The sequence below is a fragment of the Sinohyriopsis cumingii genome, chromosome 18 (assembly GCF_028554795.1).
Source record: "Sinohyriopsis cumingii isolate HCF-2022 chromosome 18, ASM2855479v2, whole genome shotgun sequence".
Taxonomy (NCBI): Eukaryota; Metazoa; Mollusca; class Bivalvia; order Unionida; family Unionidae; genus Sinohyriopsis; species Sinohyriopsis cumingii.
Window position 1 is genome coordinate 89097123 of NC_142978.1, and position 24453 is coordinate 89121575.

At 34.4% G+C, this 24453-nt stretch overlaps 1 protein-coding gene across 2 annotated transcripts in view; it reads right to left on the reverse strand.

The window, feature by feature from the left end:
- LOC149777401 (ras-related protein Rab-34-like) overlaps positions 1-24453 on the reverse strand; it is a 56235-nt gene that overhangs the window by 19597 nt on the left and 12185 nt on the right. Inside the window, exons 3-6 of one of the 2 annotated variants that reach the window (XM_089942014.1) lie at positions 23530-23621; positions 15266-15331; positions 8722-8823; positions 2404-2468 (exon numbers count right to left, since the gene is read on the reverse strand). In XM_089942014.1, the coding sequence (XP_089798140.1) occupies positions 2404-2468; positions 8722-8823; positions 15266-15331; positions 23530-23621 (325 nt within the window). Of the gene's footprint in view, positions 1-2403; positions 2469-5674; positions 5740-8721; positions 8824-15265; positions 15332-23529; positions 23622-24453 lie in introns of both variants that reach the window. The other variant, XM_089942013.1, reaches the window with a different exon arrangement.

Below are 24453 nucleotides of genomic sequence, written 5' to 3' on the forward strand. Positions count from 1 at the left end.
AGTTTTATACAGATGATCTCTCTTTTCAAACACTTCAGTTTCAAATTTCTATTTTTCAAATTTAGCTTATATGTAGTAAGAAATGTTTCGCCATGAACCAACTTAGTTAATTATGAAATATCTTTGTAATTGGTTCATGAACTAAAATAGAATATAGTCTTAAAAAATGTGTGAAACTGAAATGTTGCTAACATTGAGATCATTTATGCAACTGAGTGAAGTCTAAAATAGCTTGATAATTTCTCACTCATGCTGACATATTAATCTTGTACTCTGTTATGTATATCTATATTGTTTGTTTAACTTTTGTCCATGATTGTAGATTGTAAGGGTCATTTGTAAACAACATACTACATGGCTAACTTTTGTCCATGACTGTAAATTATACTTTAAGACAATGATCATTTGTAAACAACATGTTTACTTGGATTGAGTTCAGAACCTTGGCTTTTACCTGGGAAATTCTATTTTATACATGATTATTTTATGATGTTTATTTTCATTTTAGTTCAGGTCTGACCTTGTTTAACAGTCTGATACTTTCTGGAAGTGAAATGAATGGGAAAATGATCCATATCCAGGTCAGGTGGCAGTCTATATAAGGGACTGGTTGGGAAATTATTTATTCCTTTTTTAATATCAGCTTTAGAGATCACCTTTATTTGTATTCAGATATAATTTGAGAGAAATCATTTATTTACATTATTCACTGGAATTACAAATTGATCATTGATTGTTTGGTCTAAAAAAACTACTTTGGGATTATTGTGAATTCACTTAATGACATTCTGGATAATATCATTGTGATATATCAACTACTGGTATATTCGCACATTCAAGATTTGGAACTCATTCAGAATTGTCTATAATTCTGGACTGTGATAGAACTATTAGGATTATTTTACAAGTTGAAAATTTACTCTTGTTTCCACTCAAGTCTGACACGTTACACTTGTTCTCACTGAATCTGTCATGTTATTCTTGTTCTTACTCAATCTGACATGTTAATCTTGTTCTCACCCAAGCTGACATGTTATTCTTGTTTTTACTCAATCTGATATGTTACTCTTGTTCTCACTCAAGCTAACATGTTACTCTTGTTCTCACTCAAGCTAACATGTTACTCTTGTTCTCACTCAAGCTAACATGTTACTCTTGTTCTCACCCAAGCTGAGATGTTAATCTTGATCTAACTCAAGCTGACATGTTACACTTGTTCTCACTCAATCTGTCATGTTATTCTTGTTCTTACTCAGTCATGTTACTCTTGTTAAAACCCAAGCTGACATGTTATTCTTGTTTTTACTCAATCTGACATGTTACTCTTGTTCTCACTCAAGCTAACATGTTACTCTTGTTCTCACCCAAGCTGACATGTTAATCTTGATCTAACTCAAGCTGACATGTTACTCTAGTTCTAACTCAAGCTGACATGTTACTCTAGTTCTCACTCATGCTGACTTGTTACCATTGTTCTCACTCAAGCTGACATGTTACTCTAGTTCTAACTCAAGCTGACATGTTACTCTAGTTCTCACTCATGCTGACTTGTTACCATTGTTCTCACTCAGGCAGACATGTTACTCTAGTTCTAACTCAGGCTGACATGTTACTCTAGTTCTCACTCATGCTGACTTGTTACCATTGTTCTCACTCAGGCAGACATGTCACTCTAGTTCTCACTCAAGCTGACATGTTACTCTAGTTCTCACTCATGCTGACTTGTTACCATTGTTCTCACTCAGGCAGACATGTTACTCTAGTTCTCACTCAAGCTGACATTAATCTTGAGTGATGTATGGGGGAAAAAAAGAAAATGGATCTGTCTCTAATACGACAATGCTAGTGAAGACAGAAAATGAATGAAAATAATGTAAAGCATAAATTTTTTAAAATCTTTCAAAAAGTTATATTTTTCACATTCTTCAGGAAATTCTGGCTCAATCTCTGCAACTTTACTTCCTGTACACATCTTTCAACTACACACATTTTGTAATTTGATGTATTTTTTAGATAAATTTATTTGAATACATAATTTTTAAGCTATATTGTAAGAAATATTTCTGAAATAATTTTTTTATATACAAAACTATTTGATGCCTAAAATCTGAGACATCTAGATGCTATCAGTATAATCACTAAATACCAGGTGGACAAATTCCCATCACCTAGACATAATGCAAAGAATGCAAAAAATATGTAACAATAAGCAAACCAATGAAGCAAACCATGCAGAAGTTATGTAACAACACATCACAATAAAGCAAATCATGCAAATGTTATGTAACAACATGCAACAATAAAGCAAAGCATGCAAAAGTTATTTAACATGTAACAATAAAGCTCAGAAAGCATATGTCATGCTACACCCAATTCCGTTAAGAATACAAGAGAACTGATTACCATTTGCCCCTCTGAAATAAGTTCTTGCTACGCTTTTATAACGTTCCTGTCCAGCAGTATCCCAGCTAGATAAAGAAAGGATGGAAGGAAGAACTGTTTCAATGAAGTTCTGGATTGTGAAAGGGAACTGTTCCTATAATACCCTCTGGAAAGTTTAAAACTGAAAAGAACTTGGTCCCAGTTGTAATATGAATTATTAAATTTCATCAGGTATAAATGTTTGTGGATTCCATTGTTGCTGTATATAAACCACAAATTCAAACACCTCAGAATGTTCCTATTTATGGAAATGGCGTTTTTCTCACAATCTGAAATACCATCCAAAATAAAATGAAATCACAGTATTCCAAATCTCCAGTTGTTATGACAAGATTTTGTCCAATTAAATGACGACTATTCTGATTCACTAATTCAGACCACACCCTGCACATCAGACTACTCAAATTGCTAAAACAGGAGGGAGAACCAATGGCAGAGGAAGCCATTAGTTGTTGTTGTTGTAGGGTTTAAAGCCATTTTTCAGCACATGATAGGCTATACATGGCGGCTAGTATTAATGGTAGAGAAAGAACCCGGAAAATCCCAGGAAAGAACCACCGACCCTCGAGAAGCTACTGGAAAGCTTTCTCACATACCCACATTAGCCAAATCCGAGACTCAAACCAACGCAGACAGAGGTGAGATGACAGTGTTCCATAACAAAGAGCACTTTAGACCACTCGGGGCCCCGGAAGCCATTAGTATGTTGAAACTAGAGTTCCCAGTCTTGACTAACCTGTCTTCTTTAATCTATTAAGGTGTATGTTTTGTGCCATACTGTGTGCTCCCTATGGCACTTGATCACCCTCCAGAATCAACAATTTTAGTTATCTGGTATGCAAGCTGTGTAGACTGAAGTCCATGTGGTATCCAAGGTATGTCAACTGAAGTTCATTTGTTATGCAAGATGTGTAGACTGAAGTCAATTTGGAATGCAAGGTATGCATACTTAAGTTTATTTCAGTCTTGAGCAGAATAAATAATCAAAATGGTAGAAGGTTGATGAAGCATGTCTTAACAAATCCTTTGTTTGCTGTTTTCTAACCAACCCATTACAAAAAAAAGTTGTGACTGACTTTTAATTCTAATGATTTCAAGAAACTTTTCATTGTCTAACTGCCAATGCAAAATGTAAAATTGTCATAATGCTTGCATCAGAAAAAAAAGAACTAAATTTGTCATCAGGTGAGTGCTTATCAACACCCCTTCCCTGCTCACCCCCCAGTTACAAGACTTGAAATGTAAATGCAATTTATCCACAATGGGGAGATAACTCTAAACTTACTAATGTGACAAAGTTAAATATTGTGTAAGACAAACTCATATCATGATACAAATGCATACCAAGTTTCATGACAATAGCTCAGTTTGTTCTGGACATTTTAAATGGACAGATGGGGATAACTTAAAATCAGAGAGACTCCATTTCTGTTTTTAACTGGGCACAGTGTCTATTCAAGATCCTGAAGCACACAAGTTTCATGACGTTATCGTAAAGGGTTCAGGACATACCAAGTAAACAAAAGTGTGATGGACAGAGGGACAATCCAACTCCAGTATACAACCAAACTTCGTCTACAGATGGTATACCAGAAAAAAACACACCTACCTAGCTGTTACTAAAACTTCCAGGTCAGGACTAGCAAAATGAGGCTTTATGAAGACGGCATAAGCAAAATTGTTATAACTACATACATAAGAGTTTTTCAAAAAGAATTAAATAATATAAAACAATTGTTAGAAAAACCACACCATCACATGGATCAGTATAATCTGAGTCATCTCAAAGCACAATTAGCACATCTGGTGTAAACTAAATCAAACATCAAATGCAAGTTATTTTTAATATACCATGCACTATTGGTCATTAGTATCATGCATATGTGAATTGATATAATCAAAAGTGTCGACTCTGACTTGAACCACAGGACAAAGCAGACTTAGGTTTGTAAAATACAGAAGCTGATCTACACATGTCAAGCTTTAAACTAGTAAGTGGCCCTAAGGGACTTGATATGGCACACCTGGCTGACATCTACCTGAAAGGGGATGAAGATGGCACATGTGGCTGACAATGACCTTAATACAAGGACATTTGGTCTAAATGGGACTTGAGATGGCACAACTGGCTGACATCTACCTAAATGCAAGGGTATTTCATCTAAAAGGGGCTTGAGATGGCATTCTTGACAAAATGCTTTCTGTCACCTTTGATCTGTCAGCAGTTTTTAAGTAGGTATTCATGCCAGAAGACATTCCAGCACATTTGGTTTGTCAACACTTTTGACAAAAAGTCATTTAAAGGTTACTTTTTTATAGCAATGGTAACCATAATTGAAATCAGATGATCATAATGTGCACAAAGCTTACAGGTATCATGGACTTAACACATTCTGTCACATTTAGTTTGCCTGAAGTTTCTAAGTCATTTAAAGATAGTTATATATTTTTTACTAATTGTGACTATATCTGACACTGGATGGGCATAGTGTGCACAGAGCTAAAAGGCATTCACGCCAGAAAGCATTCTGTCACATCTGGTTTGCCAGAAGTTTCTAAGTCATTTAAGGATAGTTATATATTTTTTTTACTAATTGTGGCTATATCTGACACTGGATGGGCACAGTGTGCACAGAGCTAAAAGGCATTCACGCCAGAAGGCATTCTGTCACATCTGGTTTGTCAATAGCTTTTGACATGAAGTCGTTCAAAGGTTGTCCTCCCTTCAGTAATGGTAGCCATATCTGATGTCAGAAGGGAACAAAGCATACAAAGCTAAAAGGCATTCATGTCAGAATGCTTTCACATTTGGTTTGTCAGCAATTTTTTAGAAGTCATTTAAAGTTCCATCTATTTCAACAATTGTGGCCAAATCTGATGTCAGCTGGACATTATTTGTACAACCCTGAAATGCCATTATGCAAGGATGCTGTTATATTTGGTCAAATTTTGTTAAGGGTGTCTTCAAAAGTTCTTTAAAGGTTTTCTAATTCTAGTAACAGAAGCCAAATAAGCAAATTTACTATCAGAGAAAACAAACACTGACAAAAAAATAATTTTAAAAAGAAACCTCAGGCAAAAATTTGCAAGATGCAAGGATTGCAATATGCATACAAGATAGCATGTATGCAATTTTAAATGCAAGATCACTAAGCATGCAGATAAACAGCATGCAACAGACATAAGCCAAGGCCTTGTGGCTCCTAAGTTAACTTTGTCCCTCACAACTCACCATTGGCCCCACGATAGTAGGAGGCTGCTATACATTTAAATCTCTCCTGGCCCGCTGTATCCCAACTGATAACAGACAAAAGGAATATTGTGTATGACTTCAGCAAAATATGAGATTTTAAAACTACAAAATAGAACTACTTCCACTCTCCCAAATACACAATTTTCATTACATATTCCTCACATCTCTCCATACAACCATGACCCAGAAGTTGCAATCCAAATATCAATTACATATATTATGTGTCCTCATGTTATGACTGCATATTTTATGTTTGGTCAAGAAATGATACAAAATGCAAATGGAAATGTAATTTTGTACACTGGACCATTGACTACTCCAGTATGCCATAGGAGGGATTCCAAAACTATACCCTCTTGTGAACAGGTATCACGTGGCCAACTTATGTACTAAGTGAATTTTAACCAGGATTCTGTGGAGATAGTTACAGACTGAAGGACAGACAGACAAATAACAGATGGATGGTATCACAATATCACCCACTGACATGCTGAGATCAACACGATGGTCCCTTGCAATGCAAATCTTGTCATTATAAATTTGTTATATAATTTAAAAAGATTCTGAACATCAAATGACATGTGATAGATCCATTTATCTGAACTCTAAAATGTTGTGATACGACAAATAACCAATGTATTATAAATATATACAAAAAATTAATTTGCAAGTGCCAAAATTCTGGTATTTGCTTCAACTTTCTATTTAACACACAGAATAATGGTGGAATAATGAACTACAGTCATTTTATACTACTTGTTAAATCACACAATATGACTAAAATTTCAAGTTATTATTCTGCTAATTTGGGACGAGATACTTGTCAATACAAAAGCAATTCGGGTATCTAAAACTCAATAATCTGACAATCTAGATTATCTTCACTAATGATAGGTCCATCTAAACCTCAGTAATCTGACCATATGGTTTATTAGAACCAATGCCATGTCCATCTAAACCTCAGTAATCTGACCATATGGTTTATTAGAACCAATGCCATGTCCATCTAAACCTCAATAAACTGACCATATGGTTTATTAGAACCAATGCCATGTCCATCAAAACCTCAGTAATCTGACCATTTAATTTATCAGAACCAATGCTATATTCTATCAAAACATTATTGGTAGTGTAATGAATGTTACCTCAGTTACCTATTGAATTTACAATGCAATTATTATGCATCATTTCCTAGATGAGAGGGGTGTGTGCTTTATGTATCGTAGTATGCATTATGTTCTCATATAGGACACACCTTTTTGCATTTTAGCAAGTTAATTTTGATGCCAGTGTTGTGTATTGGGACATGCTGATTCACAATGTTTTTACAGCATGTGATAAACAGATTCTGTATGTACTGTAATCTCATATTATTATATTGTGCATATTTTATGTGTTAGTCATAACAGTATAATGAAATTACCTTGTATCATGAACAGTTTAGCCAGGACATTGTTAATTTATTTCATAATTCCAATGTTTTGCTGTGCACATGCTGCCAATACACAGTAATCCACCATTTTTTGCACTCTTTTGGTCATCGAGCGCTGTGCAATCTGATTGCTGACCTTTTTCTATAATGGCACCATGTATGTGTACTGGAGAGCTTCACTATGACCTTGTCCAGTGTTCAAAGCAGACAGAAGTAAAGAATCCAATGACCTATTTCATCTACAATGCCTCAAGCTATGTTAGATAAGCATAGTCAAGTTGCCATGGTTAGCTCCTAATGAAATTTGGTATCCTTGCTTGACATTACAGGAATTCCAGAATTTATTTATTATTCATGAGGTGACTTCTGCTACTATACTGGTTGAAATGATTTCACCTTCAGGAAATTATCACTGCAAGTAACCTATCTAAGTGAAGGTGAGAGATCATAACGATTCAGATAATTCTAGGAAACATACAAATTGTCTCCTCAGGAAATTGAGATGTAAGTCTATTACTTCAGTAACATTAAGTTGCTACTAAACCACCTGTCATCACCTTCGTCAGAAGGCGAACTCACATTGCACCTTCACCTTACGATACTCACCACCTTCAGTACCTGAAAGATAATACTTCACCTTCACCTTATTATTGCCCCAGCTTAAGCAACCTTTCTCTTGTACTTCCATAATGTGAATTCTAAATGATATAAATCATTGCAAATATATTCTTAAATCTACTCAGAGCGAAGTTGAGAAGGTACAATTATCTTTGAAACTCCACTGAACTTTCTCTCAGAGGAGTTGAACACCTTTGTCTCCCATGATTATCTAAGTCTCATCTTCAATCTTAAAAGTAACTGTATTGACATTCAGTAATTCCATGTTCACCTGTTCTTGTACTTAGGGTAATTTACAAATAAATACTTTTTATGTTGACATTACAGAAGCCCAATTTCAGACTTAATTATCTGGACATTTTTAAACCACTCTTATATTTTCTAACATGTCTGAATCAAGTTGAGGATTTTCTACTTTACCACCAAGTCCCAGACATTTTAATTCACATTTTAGCCGAGTAAAATCTTAAGGCATATGGGTCCAGATACAAACTGAACTTTGTTACTAAAATATTTTTCATATTAATTGCAAACTAAGTATTAATTGTGCACTCTGAATAACAAAGCCAGAATAAATCATAATTTACTTTTCAAATTAGCATTCAGAATAACATAATTATATAGCCTTCATAACATTTTATGTGGGGAGCGGATGATGTGTCCCAGGTCCAAATTTTGAGGCCTGAACATCAGGTTTAAGGAAACTTTAACCTCTCTGCTCATGTTCCAATGTATCTTAAATATGGCTCTTTAAAGAAAATCAAAATAAATGTGGTCCTTAAATGTGACTTAAAACGGAGATTAAACAAATCTTGATTTCCAGCTTCTTTATACAAAATGTTTTTGGGTTTTGTTTCCTCAAACTGGCTTATCAGACTCATTTAGCATCATCTTCAGAATGGAATATATATAAAATATGTAAAGAACCTATACAAATATATTCTGGGCTAAATTTGTGTCCTTTCTCAGTACTTACATCTGCAGTGTGAATGGGCATGTCAGTACACTAAACTTCTCCACCTCAAAGTCAACACCAATTGTGGCTTTGTAGTCTTTTTCAAATGCATTATGACAAAATCTGAAATACAGATCAATGTGAATCAAACCATAAATTTCAAATTTGCATCTTTAAATGTGTTATTCTGTGATTGTAGTTTGGCTGATATTTGAGAACAGCTTCTTGCAAGGTCAGTTTATTTTTTTAGTAAACATTTCATGCGATGATTGGAAAATGATTTGTGTAACCAAACTAACAAATGTATATTAGAACAATGTATAAAAAATTTAAATTGACACTTTTCAATACTGCATTCGCAGATAACTTGCTACTTCTTTTCATGATCATACAATGATATTCAAGGGACAATTCTGAATGTGTTATTTCACTGAAGACACAAGCTTTTCCTCTTTGCACCTTGCATTGTATGTACACAAGATATGTGTTAAACAGATTAGGTTGCTTATTTTCAAAACAGATTACAGTATATACACGTATATAAGATGGGTTGAACTACATCAATCTGTCATTACATCATGCATCAGCAGATCAGGGTCAATGTTGTTTGTTCTACTGATTATTCCTAACATAGTGCACACACCCAGATCTGCCCGTAATGGCAGGTCTCTGACAGTGTAGTTTGCAGTTGGATCCAAATTATAATAAAAGGCTTTTTTCTGAGCTATACTGCATGATGTTAGGAGTGAAGTACAGCTCAGGAAAAACTAGTTTCCTGTAAAAGAAATTGTAAACTTTTAATTACAAATTCATTTTGCTTTTCTACATAAGACTGAATAATAAAAAGAACACTATAAGAAGTAATTGAATTTCTGCTACATTCCAAAGTAAATATACAAGCGCCGTTAAACAAATCCACAGTAGAAGTATTCATATACACATAGCAATCATTGAACTTGGTAGCATATTGCACACTCAGTCATTCATTTAAAAAAGCAATCTCATTTTGGTCTAATTAAAACTGAAATCTAGAGTCATACTGTGAATGGATGTGACTTGAAACAACTTTTCCAGTTGGTCAGGAGTGGAGGGATTTTATTTTTCTGCCAATATAACTAAACTCAACATTTACAGTTGTGATGGACTCGAGTTATTGGCAGGGCCAATTCCGCATGATGTACATTTGACTAGATGGACTGTCTTTAATGGAAGCACATGTGTTTCTGTTCTCTACTAATAGTTTGTAATCATTAGGTGGAAAAAATATAAAATTCTTTTAATTAAAACTCTCAAGAACTCACAGAATTAAATTTTGTTCTTAGGAAATACATGTATCAAATTAATTTCATTTTTGATCTTTGTTGAAGGGACCCAAGCTATTTACAAAATCTGTATGATTCGTATTAAATTCTCCAACATTTTGTCAAAAAAGTAGAATGGAGAAAACTGCAGAGCAGATGGGATGTGAGCCCATTTTGGCAGCAGAATTAAGGCTTTTCATCGTCCTGGCTTACTGGCTCTGAGGCTCTTGCTTTTCTGACAAAACACTACATCTTTTTCTTTTCTTTTTCAAATTTAGTGTTTGAACTGACTTGTAATATGGGAGGTCCCTAAGAGAGACAGGATAGCCCTCATCCTTCATTGCTTTTCTATGCTATTTTTATAAACCCTAGAAAGCATGGCCCATAGTCTGGTCCATTCAATGTGCAAACAGTCATCAACATTTCTCCTGCGTAAGTGTTTAGGTCTTTTCCATTTATACATACATGGTACCCAGGAAGGCAGTTTTTTTTTTCAAAATGTATGCCAGGGTAGTTTGAGTACTGAGAGAGTTTGCATAAAATGATACAAAACTCTATAATCTATGGGCGACTACTTCAAACTGAAAGTGCCTTCCCTGGGTCCCGAGTATATTTTACTAGAACAGCCCTTATATGATCAGAATGATATTTTCAATACTGCATGTCTAACATTGTTGTGCACATTGTGAATATCATGTTCAAACATTTGTTTCGCTGAAAGGTTTTTGTGACTCAGTGAACTCCTCCACATCATCAACTTTATCATCTCTACTTTCAAATGGACCAAACAGCTTTAATTCATCCACAGAAAAATTGAATAAATCTAAAGTGTTTTACAATAAAAAGTAGTTCCTATAACACTACTATTTTTAGACACATGCTGTGCAGTATGAAATAATGCAGTATGGAGAAATATTGCATGATGCTGACAATGTAAAGTCAATGGAGTAAACATGAGAATATATGATAAATTTAGCACTCCCAATTTCCTATATTTCTCTCTGACCAAGAGGACCAGCAACTAAAACAAGTTCCTTGTTCTCCAAAACATTTACTAGTCTTCCATTAGCCAAATGAACCAGATATATAGGTTCCCTTTCTGTTTCGTTTTTTAAGGGGGCAAGATGGGTAAACTAATTTGATTATGTAATACTTACCTGTTACTGCAGTGCTTACCTTTCAAGGATGTCTAGCCCCATGTCCAAGCTAGACACTTTTATATGATTCCTTACTCCTATTATTAAGGAAAGTTCTAGAACTGAAAAGAACAAGGTCCAAGTCAAAGTCCTGCATCACAGCCCACATATGGGTTACAACCACTTTGACTTGGACCTAGAATATAGGACATCAGAACGTGGTGGGAAGAATGTATCCTTGCAGAAATAGCAGGTAATGATTACATAACTGTATTCAGTTTTATGCTCCAAGCTACATTTTAACACCAGTAATACATAACCTGTTATTTTAGGAGGGAGGCTGATGACAACAACAAATCTGGTATAAAACTATTGTACTTACATTTACAGTAAGAGTGTTCACTATTGTAAGCTGGTAGAACGTTGAGCCTCTTGTGACATTACAACAATGCCTTTGCTTTAGTGCAAAAAAGACTGAAGGTAAATTAAGAAGGTAGTGTGAGTTGGCCAGTAAGTGACTCTCATAACATCATCTTTGGATGAGTGATTCAAACAAGCCCAGGCACTTATTTCATCGCCTTTAATTCTCAGAAACCAAAGTTCCCTCTCAGTGAGGGACTGATAAACTCCCTTGATAGTTTTGACAATCCACCTGGAAATAGTGGATGCTGAATATCAGAGGAACCCCTGTAGGTAAGAGGCAACAATTCCGATCATTCCTTCTCCCTAGAGAGGAAGCCAAATAAAACCTTGAGGCCCTAACTTGGCAAAGAGTCGATTTTAATCATCCCCAACACAGATCTGACTTAGACTGGTGATCTCAGTAGGAAGTGGAGCTGTTGAAAGTAACTGGTTCTTAGTCAGAAACCTGGACAAGCTGAGTTGTGGAGAACCAGACATGGTGGAGAACATGAAAAATCATTCTGAAAAATGGAAACATGCATGCAAACAGATCCTATGTTACAATGAAGGTGTCTACTGCCAAAGGTCCTTTGATCTATGACTGCAGAGACAAAAGAGAGTCTGTTATTTAATATATCCCCCAGGGATCTCCCACAATTGGAAAAGTACTACCTGGTGCAGTGACCATTCCATAAGAACCACAAAGCCACTTCAGGACCAATAAATATGGCAAACTCAGAGTGTGATCTCCTTAGTGCTGCCCAAAAATATTCCACACAAAGAGAAGAAGCATGTATTCCTGCTTGCCACCTGGTGCACAACTAATGATATGTTGCCTGCAACAACCATCAAAATTTTAACACAAATCTGTAGGGCTAGAAACACTGCCCATATTTTCAAGTGCTTTATATGAAGGATTGCATAATTCTGGGACCAAGATCCCTGTAGAACTACTACTCTGGTACCAGATGAACAACCAACCCAAATCTGACATATTAGTGGACAGAATTTGTGGTCATATCTAAGCATGATGGATATGAAGAAGCTTTGTCACACTCACTATGTGAAATTCCAGATCTGGTTCCTGGTGGCATAGATGCCTTATTCCCATTCTCTTTGAAAATGTGACTAACTTTCCCATATGGATAAGCAGTGAATATACTTTAGTCCAGCACTGCTGGAATGGGTGGCTGGTTTACCTGGCATATGGTCGGCCTGGATGCTGGCTCTATAAAAGATGCTCTGGCTATCACCAGTACTGGCCACTCCAGAAGCCTGGCTAGAAGGACAGATTTCTCAATGAAATCTCTATCATAGTAAGGGTATGTTGCCAATGGTATGGCTAAATGGATGGATCTGTCACTATGATATCCCCATAATCACTAGATGGCAAGACCTTTTTGATCTGTCACTAATATCCCCATAAACACCAGTTGGCAAGACCGTTATATTAAAATGGTCCAAATAAAGGATGGCTGGATGGCATGTGACTGTTGCACAGCCAGTGATGGCAAGGCTGTATTATGAAATAGATTTTAGGGATCCAGTGCAAACCCAATGCATGCAAACTTACAGTGGGCAGCAGAAAATTGGGGGAGGGGGCCACTCCCCCAATGAGTCAGAAATAAAGGCGCCGAAGCAAGCGTGGGAAATAAAGGTTAATATATGCCCTGATATCAACAATTTCATCATCATTTCCTGGACCAGATGGCACATCTGTTCGAAGGCTGACAGTTGTACCATCCCAATATTATCCTCATTCCCTGCTGCTGATGTTACTGTGGCTGACAGTTGCAAGCAATGAAATTTAGGTGGGGGGGACACAGTGTAACACACAGGAGTTACAATGGCACCTGACTTTAGATGTCAACATTATCTTTCCTTGATTTATTCTATCTTTTCTTCCATTTTGCTGCCATCTGGACTACTGGAGCCCAGACTTTATGTATTAAACACTGCATGGCACAGATCATGTAAACTTAGTACAAATAAGAGTCATGGTTGTCTTCCTTTCTTTGGATGTTCATGCATTTAGTTGACAATTGGACTGAAAAGAAACAAGAAGAGAAAAACAAAGCAAAATCAGCAATTCAGCATGTTACTAACTCACTAATACCACCCTCACTGCTAAGTAAGCAAAAATAATGACAAATTAACTCATAAATGAGAATTGTCAGAGGTAAAATGTATGATATTATCAGTACAGCAGCAAAGCTAAAAAAAACTTCCAACACCTGGTGGTGGCAGGCGGAGGTGATGGGTAAGAGTTACTGCCCTTTGCCTTTCAGTAGGGCTGGATTCGAGCGATGGACGATGGATGACAGACATCCCATAAGCTCATTTCAGGTCTATGAAAAGTAGAGCTAAAAAGAGGACAGTAACCCATGTGGGCTGTGATATAGAAGAAAAACATGACCTTGTTTATGTTCAGTTCTAGAACCTTCCTTATTAACAGGAGGAAGAATTCATGTAATGTAGCCTGGATGTGGCACTGAAAGGAAAGCAATGCAATAGCAGCTGGTGATGTATTACTGTTACTAAAACTTCAATTTTGGTCAATCCACCAGAAAAGAGTCAGTGTTGAAGTGGTGTGCAATTCTGAATGCTGCTAAAATTCGAGAACAAAACTTCACGAGAACCAGACAGTTTAGTTTTGAGGAAGACTTTTGTATGAGGCTCACTTAATATTTAATTTTTAGGGTACACTGTTCATTTATTTCCATGTGTATTAAGTTTGTGGTTCCTCATCCCCCTTCCCTTTTTTTCATTAGTACCTACATTCCTGGCTTTGGGAATGGAGTTCAATGGTTTTCCATAAAAAGATTTATGTTTTTGTGGGCCTTTAAATTCACATTTATAATACTCTTGAAAAAATGCCAAATTTATTACCTAAGAATTACCTGAAATTCATGTAGATTCTGAATTCCATGACAAATAACATGCATTCTGTTACATCCTGCTAACTTATCATACACTTGACTCAAATACCAAAACCAAGATATTTTTTTCATGGAAAAAATGACTTGATAACTGCATACAAAATTGTATGCTAAAATGGTATGTAGTAAAAAATAGTGGAACATCCTCTGAACAATATTTTTTTTTTGTAGGCATTACAGTTTTGGGGGTGTTTACATTTCTGAATATATCTTACAGAAATTAAATTTAGAGCCCACAACATGATACAGTAGGTATTTTAGGAAGTCCACTTTTGTAAACAAAAATATTTACCATGCAGTTTAAAATAAGCTGATTACATTATGCCATCAATTTGATGTCTCCTTTTATCTAAGTGTAATCATACAGCTATGAACTCTGAGATGTTTGACATAAAAATTATTTATTTCTGATATCTGTCTCCTGCTACATAATGACAATGAAAAATCACAATACAACTTTAATAAATGCAATAGCAGTACTATGAATGAAAATGACAAAAGCCAACAAAAAATGTATTACAACTTTAAAAACATTCATCAATTTATGGCCTGCCACAAATCAGCTGTGATTTCGACCAGGTAAATTTTAATCCACAAAAAATGCAACACTCATGCTACTATATCATACATTAAATTTCGTTATCAAGAGAAGTCATGATACAATTTGTTAATTTACAGTTTGTAGTTCAAATTTCACATTCAATAATACAATGAACTGCACCTTAACAAGGTTATTAAAACTGTGTTCTGACTTTAAGAAAGCGGAGAACAGTTTTCGTCTACCTACCTGTGCACTAATGCTGTTTTTCCAACTGATACATCACCTACAAGGACAGCTTTTGTAAGCCTTAACCTACAGGAAAAATAAAGAGAAAACACGAATGAAAATACTGTTTAGTCTGTAATTGTTCATATTTAATAATTTTTAATACACCAAGAATCCATAAAATTCCTAACTATTTTTAAAAACACTTTAGTCAACTAAAAATCAACAATACCTTCAAGTAACTATAATATAATCCTTAGCCTGCAGAAGAAAAAAATTCATAATCAAAGTATGTTGAGAGTTAGAGAAAAGACAGCAAAATATCACAAAATCACTGATTTGAACCACATGACTGGAAAAGTCTAAAAACATTTGATAAATATTTCTTTCATTTTACAGTACAAAGTGTATTGAATATTTTCCACTTATACCATGTAGCTATGTCCACTGATTTATACCCATCTATGCAGTATAATACAGTATCTAGGTTTTACAGGTGTAGTCAGTTCAAGACGTAATTCAACAGTGTGCTAGTATGTGAACTTCATATGAAAATTAGTCACTGCATTCCATCATAACCTGTAAACAGAATATAATAATGTCCAACTTTTTGTACCCTATTAATAGACCTTAATTTCACTTCCTGATACAATTATTATTAATATTTACAAACAACATGCAATTTGGTAATATTTTACCCACTTCTGTGGAGTACAGGCCGTAAATTAATTTTGCAGAGTGAGGTTGCATCCAGTGTGGAGTTCAGGGTAAAAATGTACCGTAATTGTGCAGAGTGACATGCATAAAATGTGTCATTGGTTATTTCGTTATAGCTTAAGAATTTCAAATCTACATAAGCAAGAGACACACAATGACTTTTGATTGCTCACCAGGCTCACATCTGGCTAACAACCAAATGTAAGTAAAGCTGGCCAAGAAATCTATTTTTTTACAACATATGATTTGATATCTGGATTACCAGATGTATGAGAACTGATAAAGCTGTGTAAATGCTTTGCAACTTTTAGTAATAGCAGGTGTACCTGAAGGCATATAAGCACCCTTAATAAAAATCAAAAGACTTCCAGGTCATAATGCTTTGTGTTAAATTTGGTTAAATTCTGAAGAGCAGTTTTTAAAAGACATTTCAATGAGTTTCTGCTTTAGTACCAGCTTGAAACCTCTTAATGCCACTGTTTTCTGGCAATATTTGATTCCATTCTGCTCAACACATTGAGAAGTCACTCAAATTTTTTCTAGTACTATTACCAATGTCCGTCTCTGAAAAAGCATCAACAAAGGTTTTTATATTTCAATTAATTCAAGTAATTACAGCCAAACCATACATCAAATTGGCACAATTTGTAGAAAGATGAAAGGCTTTAATGCCAGATGTTTGTCATATTTAGTCAACATCTTCTAATTGTTTATGGGGTGGGGAGTAATTTAAATGCTGTTCATATTTTTAGCTGCTGTGGCCATAATTGATGGCAAATCTGCATCATTTGTGAAGAAAAAAAAAATGAAAGATCTTTCTGCTCTTTGTCAAATATAATCAGAGTCTGTCATACAGTTTTGAAAAGCCATATCTGAAAAGTCAAATTTTTACAATAGCACCTATATTTCACAGTGGATTGACACCATATGAACAAAATGGAATACCCACTATACTAGGATGCCATCTGCCAAATTTGGTCAAATTCTGCTTCATAACATTTTTTGAGACAAAGTGACCCTTTTTTATGTTATTATTTATTTCAATAATGGTGGCATTGTCTGAAAAACTGTTTAAGACCTTTCTGGATTTTCTACAGATTTCAATACTGAAGAGTCAGCTGACCCTTGACCCCAAAATTTAAATAGTCAAAATGAAAATCACAAGAGTTAAAACTAAAATCTCTCGAATCAATTCTTTTGGAGAGTCATGAGCGTATAGCTTTGATTCCTCATAATTGGTGGAAACAAATGATGTTTAAGATTTCTTGTCTTGTGCTGAATGAGAAATAATTGTACAGTATTTTGTAAAAAACACACAAGCTAATTTTTGTTGTTGTTGTTGTTGTTGTGGGGTTTAACGCCATTTTTCAGCACACGATAGGCTATACATGGCAGCCAGTATTAACGGTGGAGGAAGAACCTGGGTAAACCCTGGAAAGAACCACCGACCCAAGAGAAGCTACTGGCATCTTTCTCAAATACCCACACTGTCTGAATCCGAGACTCGAACCGGCTAATTTTTGTAAAAAGTGTTTCTCTTTCTGTGTGTTACTGTGTGTATATTTTGCATATGAAACAGATTATTTTATGCTTTATTATATTTTCAAGTTCTCAACATATTCTGTTATCATCTGCTCAAATCATTTTATATCCAAAAATATAATCATATATGAAAGTTATATATTATTCAAATATCAAGGTTGTACATCAAAGAATTGTTAGTTCACTTTTCCACTCATCCTTTTAATGATCCATTAACTAAAACTATTTTTAAACATTTTGCCAACTGAAGCAAATTAATTGCCAATAAAATACAATCACATGCTGAAAACTGACTTTGCAAGAATCCATATTTTTCCATTATGACAAATTGATTATAATTTAAAGCACGATCAAATAAAAGCAGATATTTTATCATAAATGAATCCAGTGAAGTCATAAATGATTCCGATTTTTTAAACATTCCACTAAATAAAACAAACTAATTGCCAATAAAACAATTCACATTGGTCCACTTGCCTTAATTGGTTTTGCAAGCTGCCATATGCTCTAGTTCTGACCAATTGATTATAATTTGATGTGCAAACATACCAATGCTGGTATTTGATCAAAAGGCTGGCTGTCCATTCATGTCATAATTGGAGATGTCAAAATTTGGGGAAATTTCTACCTGGTACCTATCAGTCCTAAGGATCAGTTAACCTGGTTCCCAATCAAAGAAAATTGTATTAAATGTGAACATGAACCACATTGTTGTAGGTTCACACAGGTATAAGCCAAATTATTATTAATATAAATGGCAAAAAAGCATAATCTGAGCATAAAAAGAGCAGAATATATATTACATGCTATAATTACAGAAAACTGTATGAAAAACTTATATTTATTTTTGCTACTTACCTGGATCTGCAGTTAAATTTTTGTCACAAATTGGCTAAATCCATGTAGATTAGTAGTTAGTACATGAGTATAGACACAAAAGAAATTAATATATTATTTATGCATAACACTCACTTTAACTAGTCTACATGTCTACAGTAACTTTTGTGAATAGACGTAAAGTCCACAAATGAGGACTGTTGTATTATCCTTAACTTGCCATGATTATTCCCTTAATAATGGCCCAGTGGACATGTTTTTTAAGTTTAACAAAATCCCTCTCCTCTAACATTTTTCAGTCATATAAGATCCAAATCGATACATCCTGGGGATTTGTTTCTTGGGGTTGGGGGGGGGGGGGTTGGGGGTAATGATGTATGGCGCCATTTATTTTCAATTTTGACTGGTCCGCTACATATATAGTATCAAAATAGAATGAATCTATGACAAATGTGTTTCACATTCAAAAAACCTGTTTTCTTGGAACTGTTTCATGTAAAAATTCATGCAAACATTACCACATGTAAACTTTTATTATATTTTTTTTTCAATGTTATTAAATACAGAGAGTTTTTTTCCCCTCATATTTTAAATATTTCAGTTCAAAATTTCACTCTGTATAGTTGTCCATTTCATTCATTGCTTCCCAACATGGTATAAGAAGCACATGTTACGAAAACCAAAAATTGTGTTACCTTTGCCGTGATAAAAATATATGTCTTTGGTTTCCCACTAATAAAAAGGTCATGTAAACAAACATGTGAATAGCAGCCCTGACTTGAAAAGCTAACACTTGCACCAGGGCCACAAACTTGAGGCAAAAATGGCATTAGTTAAAACAGATTTTTATAATGTGCTTTCTTTTATTTGAATTGTAGCATGTATTTAAATCATATTTCGTCAAAATATTTCTTAATCAGTACTTACTGTCGCTGTTGACAAAACGTATTGACTTACCATATTTTCCACCCTACAAGTCAATACTTTTTTACTTGAAAGTCAGGTCTTCGTCTTTTACTCCGAATCAACTTGTATATGGACTATGTCATTGAAATTGCATCAACTTATATATGGATACCCAGTATGCTAATTAAAATTGCTCTATAATCGGCATAATTGAAAACAGAAAACACTGAAGTACAAATTTTTTTAAAATTACTATGTCAATAAACTGTTTTAAACTAATATGACTGTGTTTATATTTATAAGTTTTGTCATTATTTAGTTTGCATTCTGAGTGTATTTTTTTATTTCACAAATATGAAATAAAAGAAAACAATTACCAGTAAAAAATTCACCAGAACATACAGCACACTTACAGTCTATACTCTATAGTGTACTGTACTAATTCAAAGCATACTGTTTGTTCCTAAAAAAAAAAAAATGAAATAATTTTGTTTTATTCATCCTTTTAAACCATACCTCAATCTTCCTATCACATTTTAGCAACTGTTCCAATGATATTTGATTTTCCAGTATACTGTTAGACACATGTGAGCAATTAGTGGTATAGCTTTTTCATTAATCTAATTGATCCTACAAAGGGAAGTAATCCATATTAACTCAAGCGTTCTATGATTATTTATAAAATACCATAGATTATGCTTTCTACTGAATCCCCATAAATCATATGTTTATTTTATATTTGACTAGGTTTCTCAAATAAATATGGTTTAAACTAATTTCATGTAATTTTTCTTACAAGAAAAAATGTTTAATTTCAGTGTACAAAAAATAATACAGTAGTCCCCCTCTTACAAGGCCACCCCAAATGCAGCAGGGAAATTGCCTTATAATGAGGGTGGCCTTTCTAGAGGGGGATGACAAATGCAAATAGTAAATACATATGAAGAAAGTCACAAGTACATTTAATTCTAAAACATTTAATATTTTCACTAAAAAATCACATGCATGTTGTGAAATAAATGTAAAACAAATTGTTTCATCATTTTCAAAAGAATGTTATGAATAACCATTGATATAGTTTTAAAACTATAATTATGTTACAGATCACATCATCTGTCACTGTGTTGGCAACAGTCTAAAAAACTAACCAGTCTCGTCACAATTTGAAATATCCTTACAGTCATATCCCCTGCATATATTGTTTAGTCTTTTGTTCCAATTTTCGACAACTTCATTATTAACATCAGCTGATTCTCCACTAAAGACAGAACACTTAATATTGTGTCGCACTTGAAATCTGGTCAACCATCTGTTACTTGCAGTAAAGTCATCATATCACAATTCAATTGACAAAATTGTTGATTTTTCTTGTTATTTAAATCAGGATACAAACATCTCCTGGCTCAAACAATCTTCCTTTCGCCGTCCATTTCAACTTCCCACTTCTGCAGAATTGTTTCCTTATCTTTCACGATATTGTTTATCTGAGTCTTTCTGACATTATAGTTTTCTGCAAGGATCCTCAACTCCTCCCTTTGGTCAGTTGAATTATTTTCACTTTCTCTTCTAAACTAAGAATTTTTCTTTTCCTCGATGACATGTTGATCTTTTTGCAGTAAGTTATTCATGTTGCCAACTACAATGCTGATAAAACAATTTTGTATGCATCTAAACAAATTGCTGTGATTTTAAAGGAAGTGATCTTGTCACGTGACTCGTTAGTCACAATCCCTTACCCTATTGTTGTTATACATTTCTTTACACTAAGTAAGAGAAGCCAAAACGGCTTCAATATGTACCATTAACATCACGCAGATCTGACCTCGCGGCTGTTAGGATTTGTAATTTGGACAATTATTGTCTGTAGTAATAGCCACTAATTATCAAAGTGAACAAGCTCAACATCTTACTAAAGGAAGTCATAAAGACTATCAAACCATTTTCCTGCTGACTTGAGTATTGTACATCGATACTGCCACTTCTCGGCTGTTTTTTTTCTTCAATAATTGTAATCTTAACAATTATCAGTGACTAAACTGGACATCTTATGATAACACAGCAGTATGTCTAATTGGAGTACATGCACTTGCCCTTTTGTATGGATTAAAATCTTTCTTGGCTTTATGGAATAAATGTGGCTTCTCATGAGGCATAAATGATATTAGATTAACCTTAGTGGTACATGTACATTAGTCAACACTTCTTTCAGTAACGAAAACTTGACATCGGGAAACAAATCGGATTACTCAACCCACGTTATGAATAAAATACTGGTTCTGGATACATATTAAAATAAAATGCGGCCACTTGTGAGGGGTAAATTTTATATTATTGCACTAATATGCTGGCTGCGTTAGCTGGGTGGCCTTTCATGAGGGGTACTTTTGAACACAAACTCGTCAGTGCCAATGGATTCTGGCCGTAAGGAGCGGGTGGCCGTTGGTCAGGGGGCCATTCAAAAGGGGGACTACTGTATGTAAAATAAATAATTATTATTTTGCAGTTCAGACCATGTACGAAAAATAAAGGGATCATACATGAACAAATTCTACAGAATACACACTACTTGACAACCTAATGGTACAAACGTACAAAGTAAACATATATTTTCTGTCTCATTCTGCTCTCAACTCAAGAATCTAATTACAAAAAAAATAAAAGTACTCAAAATGAATTTTTTTGTTATTAGTGAATGAGAGAGAGAGAGGATTATCAGCCATAGCAGCCATTGTTAATTCCGATACGGAAGATGAAGACCTCGAGAGATTTGCAGATATTGGAATTGATTAAGTGAACTCTTAATTATTTTATTCCTAATTAGAATTTGGAACAGTTCTACTACAGGTAATAAAATGAATTACAACATCGATGTGCTTTCAATTATAATTGATATGTTAAATAATATTATAAAACTGTTCATTTGTGTAAATTTGATATAGCATTTCACAGATATAATAAAGTATAATATAAAAAGTATTTTTATTTATTGTTCATTTGTGACTTTTCTGTTTTCTGTCTCTTAATTTTCTTCACATTTCTGATTTCCCTATGGATAGCCTCATTTCCCTATGGATAGCCTCATTTCCCTATTGTTAGCCTCATTGAGTTTATCTCATCTGTTGAATCTTGCACTCAAGACTGGTTTCAACTGGAATAATCAGGTTAAAGCTTTAGACCTTTAATTAACATGTACATAGTGTGCACAGCCATGTGGCTCTTGTTGCAATGGATATCATGGACTGTTTATTCAGCTGTGTCAACTGATAATGGAACATAGCAGTGCCTTGTACAGGAGTAAAATCACAAGCATGTTAGCACTGGTGATGCAATTTCACGATTACCGGTAATATGGAATATCATACAGTGATGCCATTAATATTCATGAAACCGAAAGTTACTGGTATAAAATACGAAACCAAGCTATTGACCTGACCTCGTCTTATACTTAGAATTGACTTATATATGGACAAAGGATTGAAAATTTACAAAATTAGTGAATTCAACTTATACTCCACATCGACATATTGGCTGGCAAATATGGTAGTTAATGTCTTCAGGATCTCAAAACAAGCATGTTTAAGTCTCAAGAAAAATGGCAGATGAACCGTGGACAAGAACGAAGTTAGGATGGTCTAGCTTGAAATATCAATGTTGTTTCTTAAATAGGTTGTGCAAGAAAGGAGAAGTGTCCTCCTTTGCATTATTATATATTACATGTATGACAAGAAAATTTTAAGCAACCATACAAGCCCCTGTGATGAATATATGCACACATGACACAAGCCTCAAAGAGTAATCACTATTCTGTGGCTCAATCTGAACTTGTAAAACTTTTTTTAAGAAATGGGTATGCAGTTGTTTATTTTATTACCTGGGTTATTATCAACTGGTAGGTACCCAAGCACCGATTGGCATCTTTAGTCTGATTGTATATGTCTATGTCAAATAATATATCCCTTTGTTTTCTGTGTCCCTAACAATAAGGAAACATTTTATGTACCCATAATAATGACGAAACATTTTATGTACCCATAATAATGACGAAACATTGTATGTGCCCATAACAATGATGAAACATTGTATGTACCCATAACAATGATGAAACATTGTCTGTACCCATAACAATGAGGAAATGTTGTATATACCCATAACAATGAGGAAATGTTTTATGTACCCATAACAATGAGGAAATATTGTATGTACCCATAACAACAAGGAAACATTTTTCATACCCATAACAATGAGGAAATATTGTATGTACCCATAACAATGAGGAAACATACCCCACTCTTCCTGTTCTGTTGTCACTGCAGGCTATCTTTACTTTTGGATGGAAGTCTGATTTCTGACAGGGTGTAGCATCAGCACTGAAAGGCTATAAATAAACAAAAATCTGTTGTGTGACCATAATGTAAATTTTTGAATTAGCTGATAAGAGATGGAGTTAAAAGCTGTTGTTGAGAACTAAATTACTATTTATGGTTCATACAGAAAATTCAACGATATTTATATGACTCCAGAAAGGCCAAATTAAAATATTAAAGCACTTTAATTATTAAAAATGTTGTTGTAATGTGTACTGTCACAAAGTTTTATATCTGAGTATTTTCATTCTTAGACAAAATCTCCAAAATATTATTTTTAGGAAACTTAGTGTATGTTGGATTGGAGGTATGCGAGGTAGTGATACAGTCATCTTATATGTGTCAGTTTGGAAGTAAGCATTCTTATTTGGCAGAGTTTCTTTCTCCTTAAGTTTGTTATTATGATTAAAAAAATGTTCAAATCTCTTTATTTTTCTTCTGTGCTTTAATGCTTCCCAGGGAACTCCAAAGTACATTCACCCAAGGATCCAATGTCAATCTCCTTTGGACAAACACAACACTTTGTTTACTACTTGATTCTATCATCTATTTATAGTACTGTATACCATTTTTTTTTACGCAGGCCCATGGCTGGTGACTTAAAAAATATAACAAGCCATGACTCAAACTCCACAAGCCTGGACTCCGACTGGCCCTTTTTCAATATTATTTTCCACACATCGTTGCAACCTCAAATACGAAAAACTAAAACCAAAATCATATTAAACTGACTTGTGTTGTTTTAATCTCAAAAGATTTCACACAATTTTTTTTCCAGGTCTTGAGGTCATCCATTGTCTAATTGCTCAAACAACTGTTCCTTCTTATTCAGTGGATCAACTG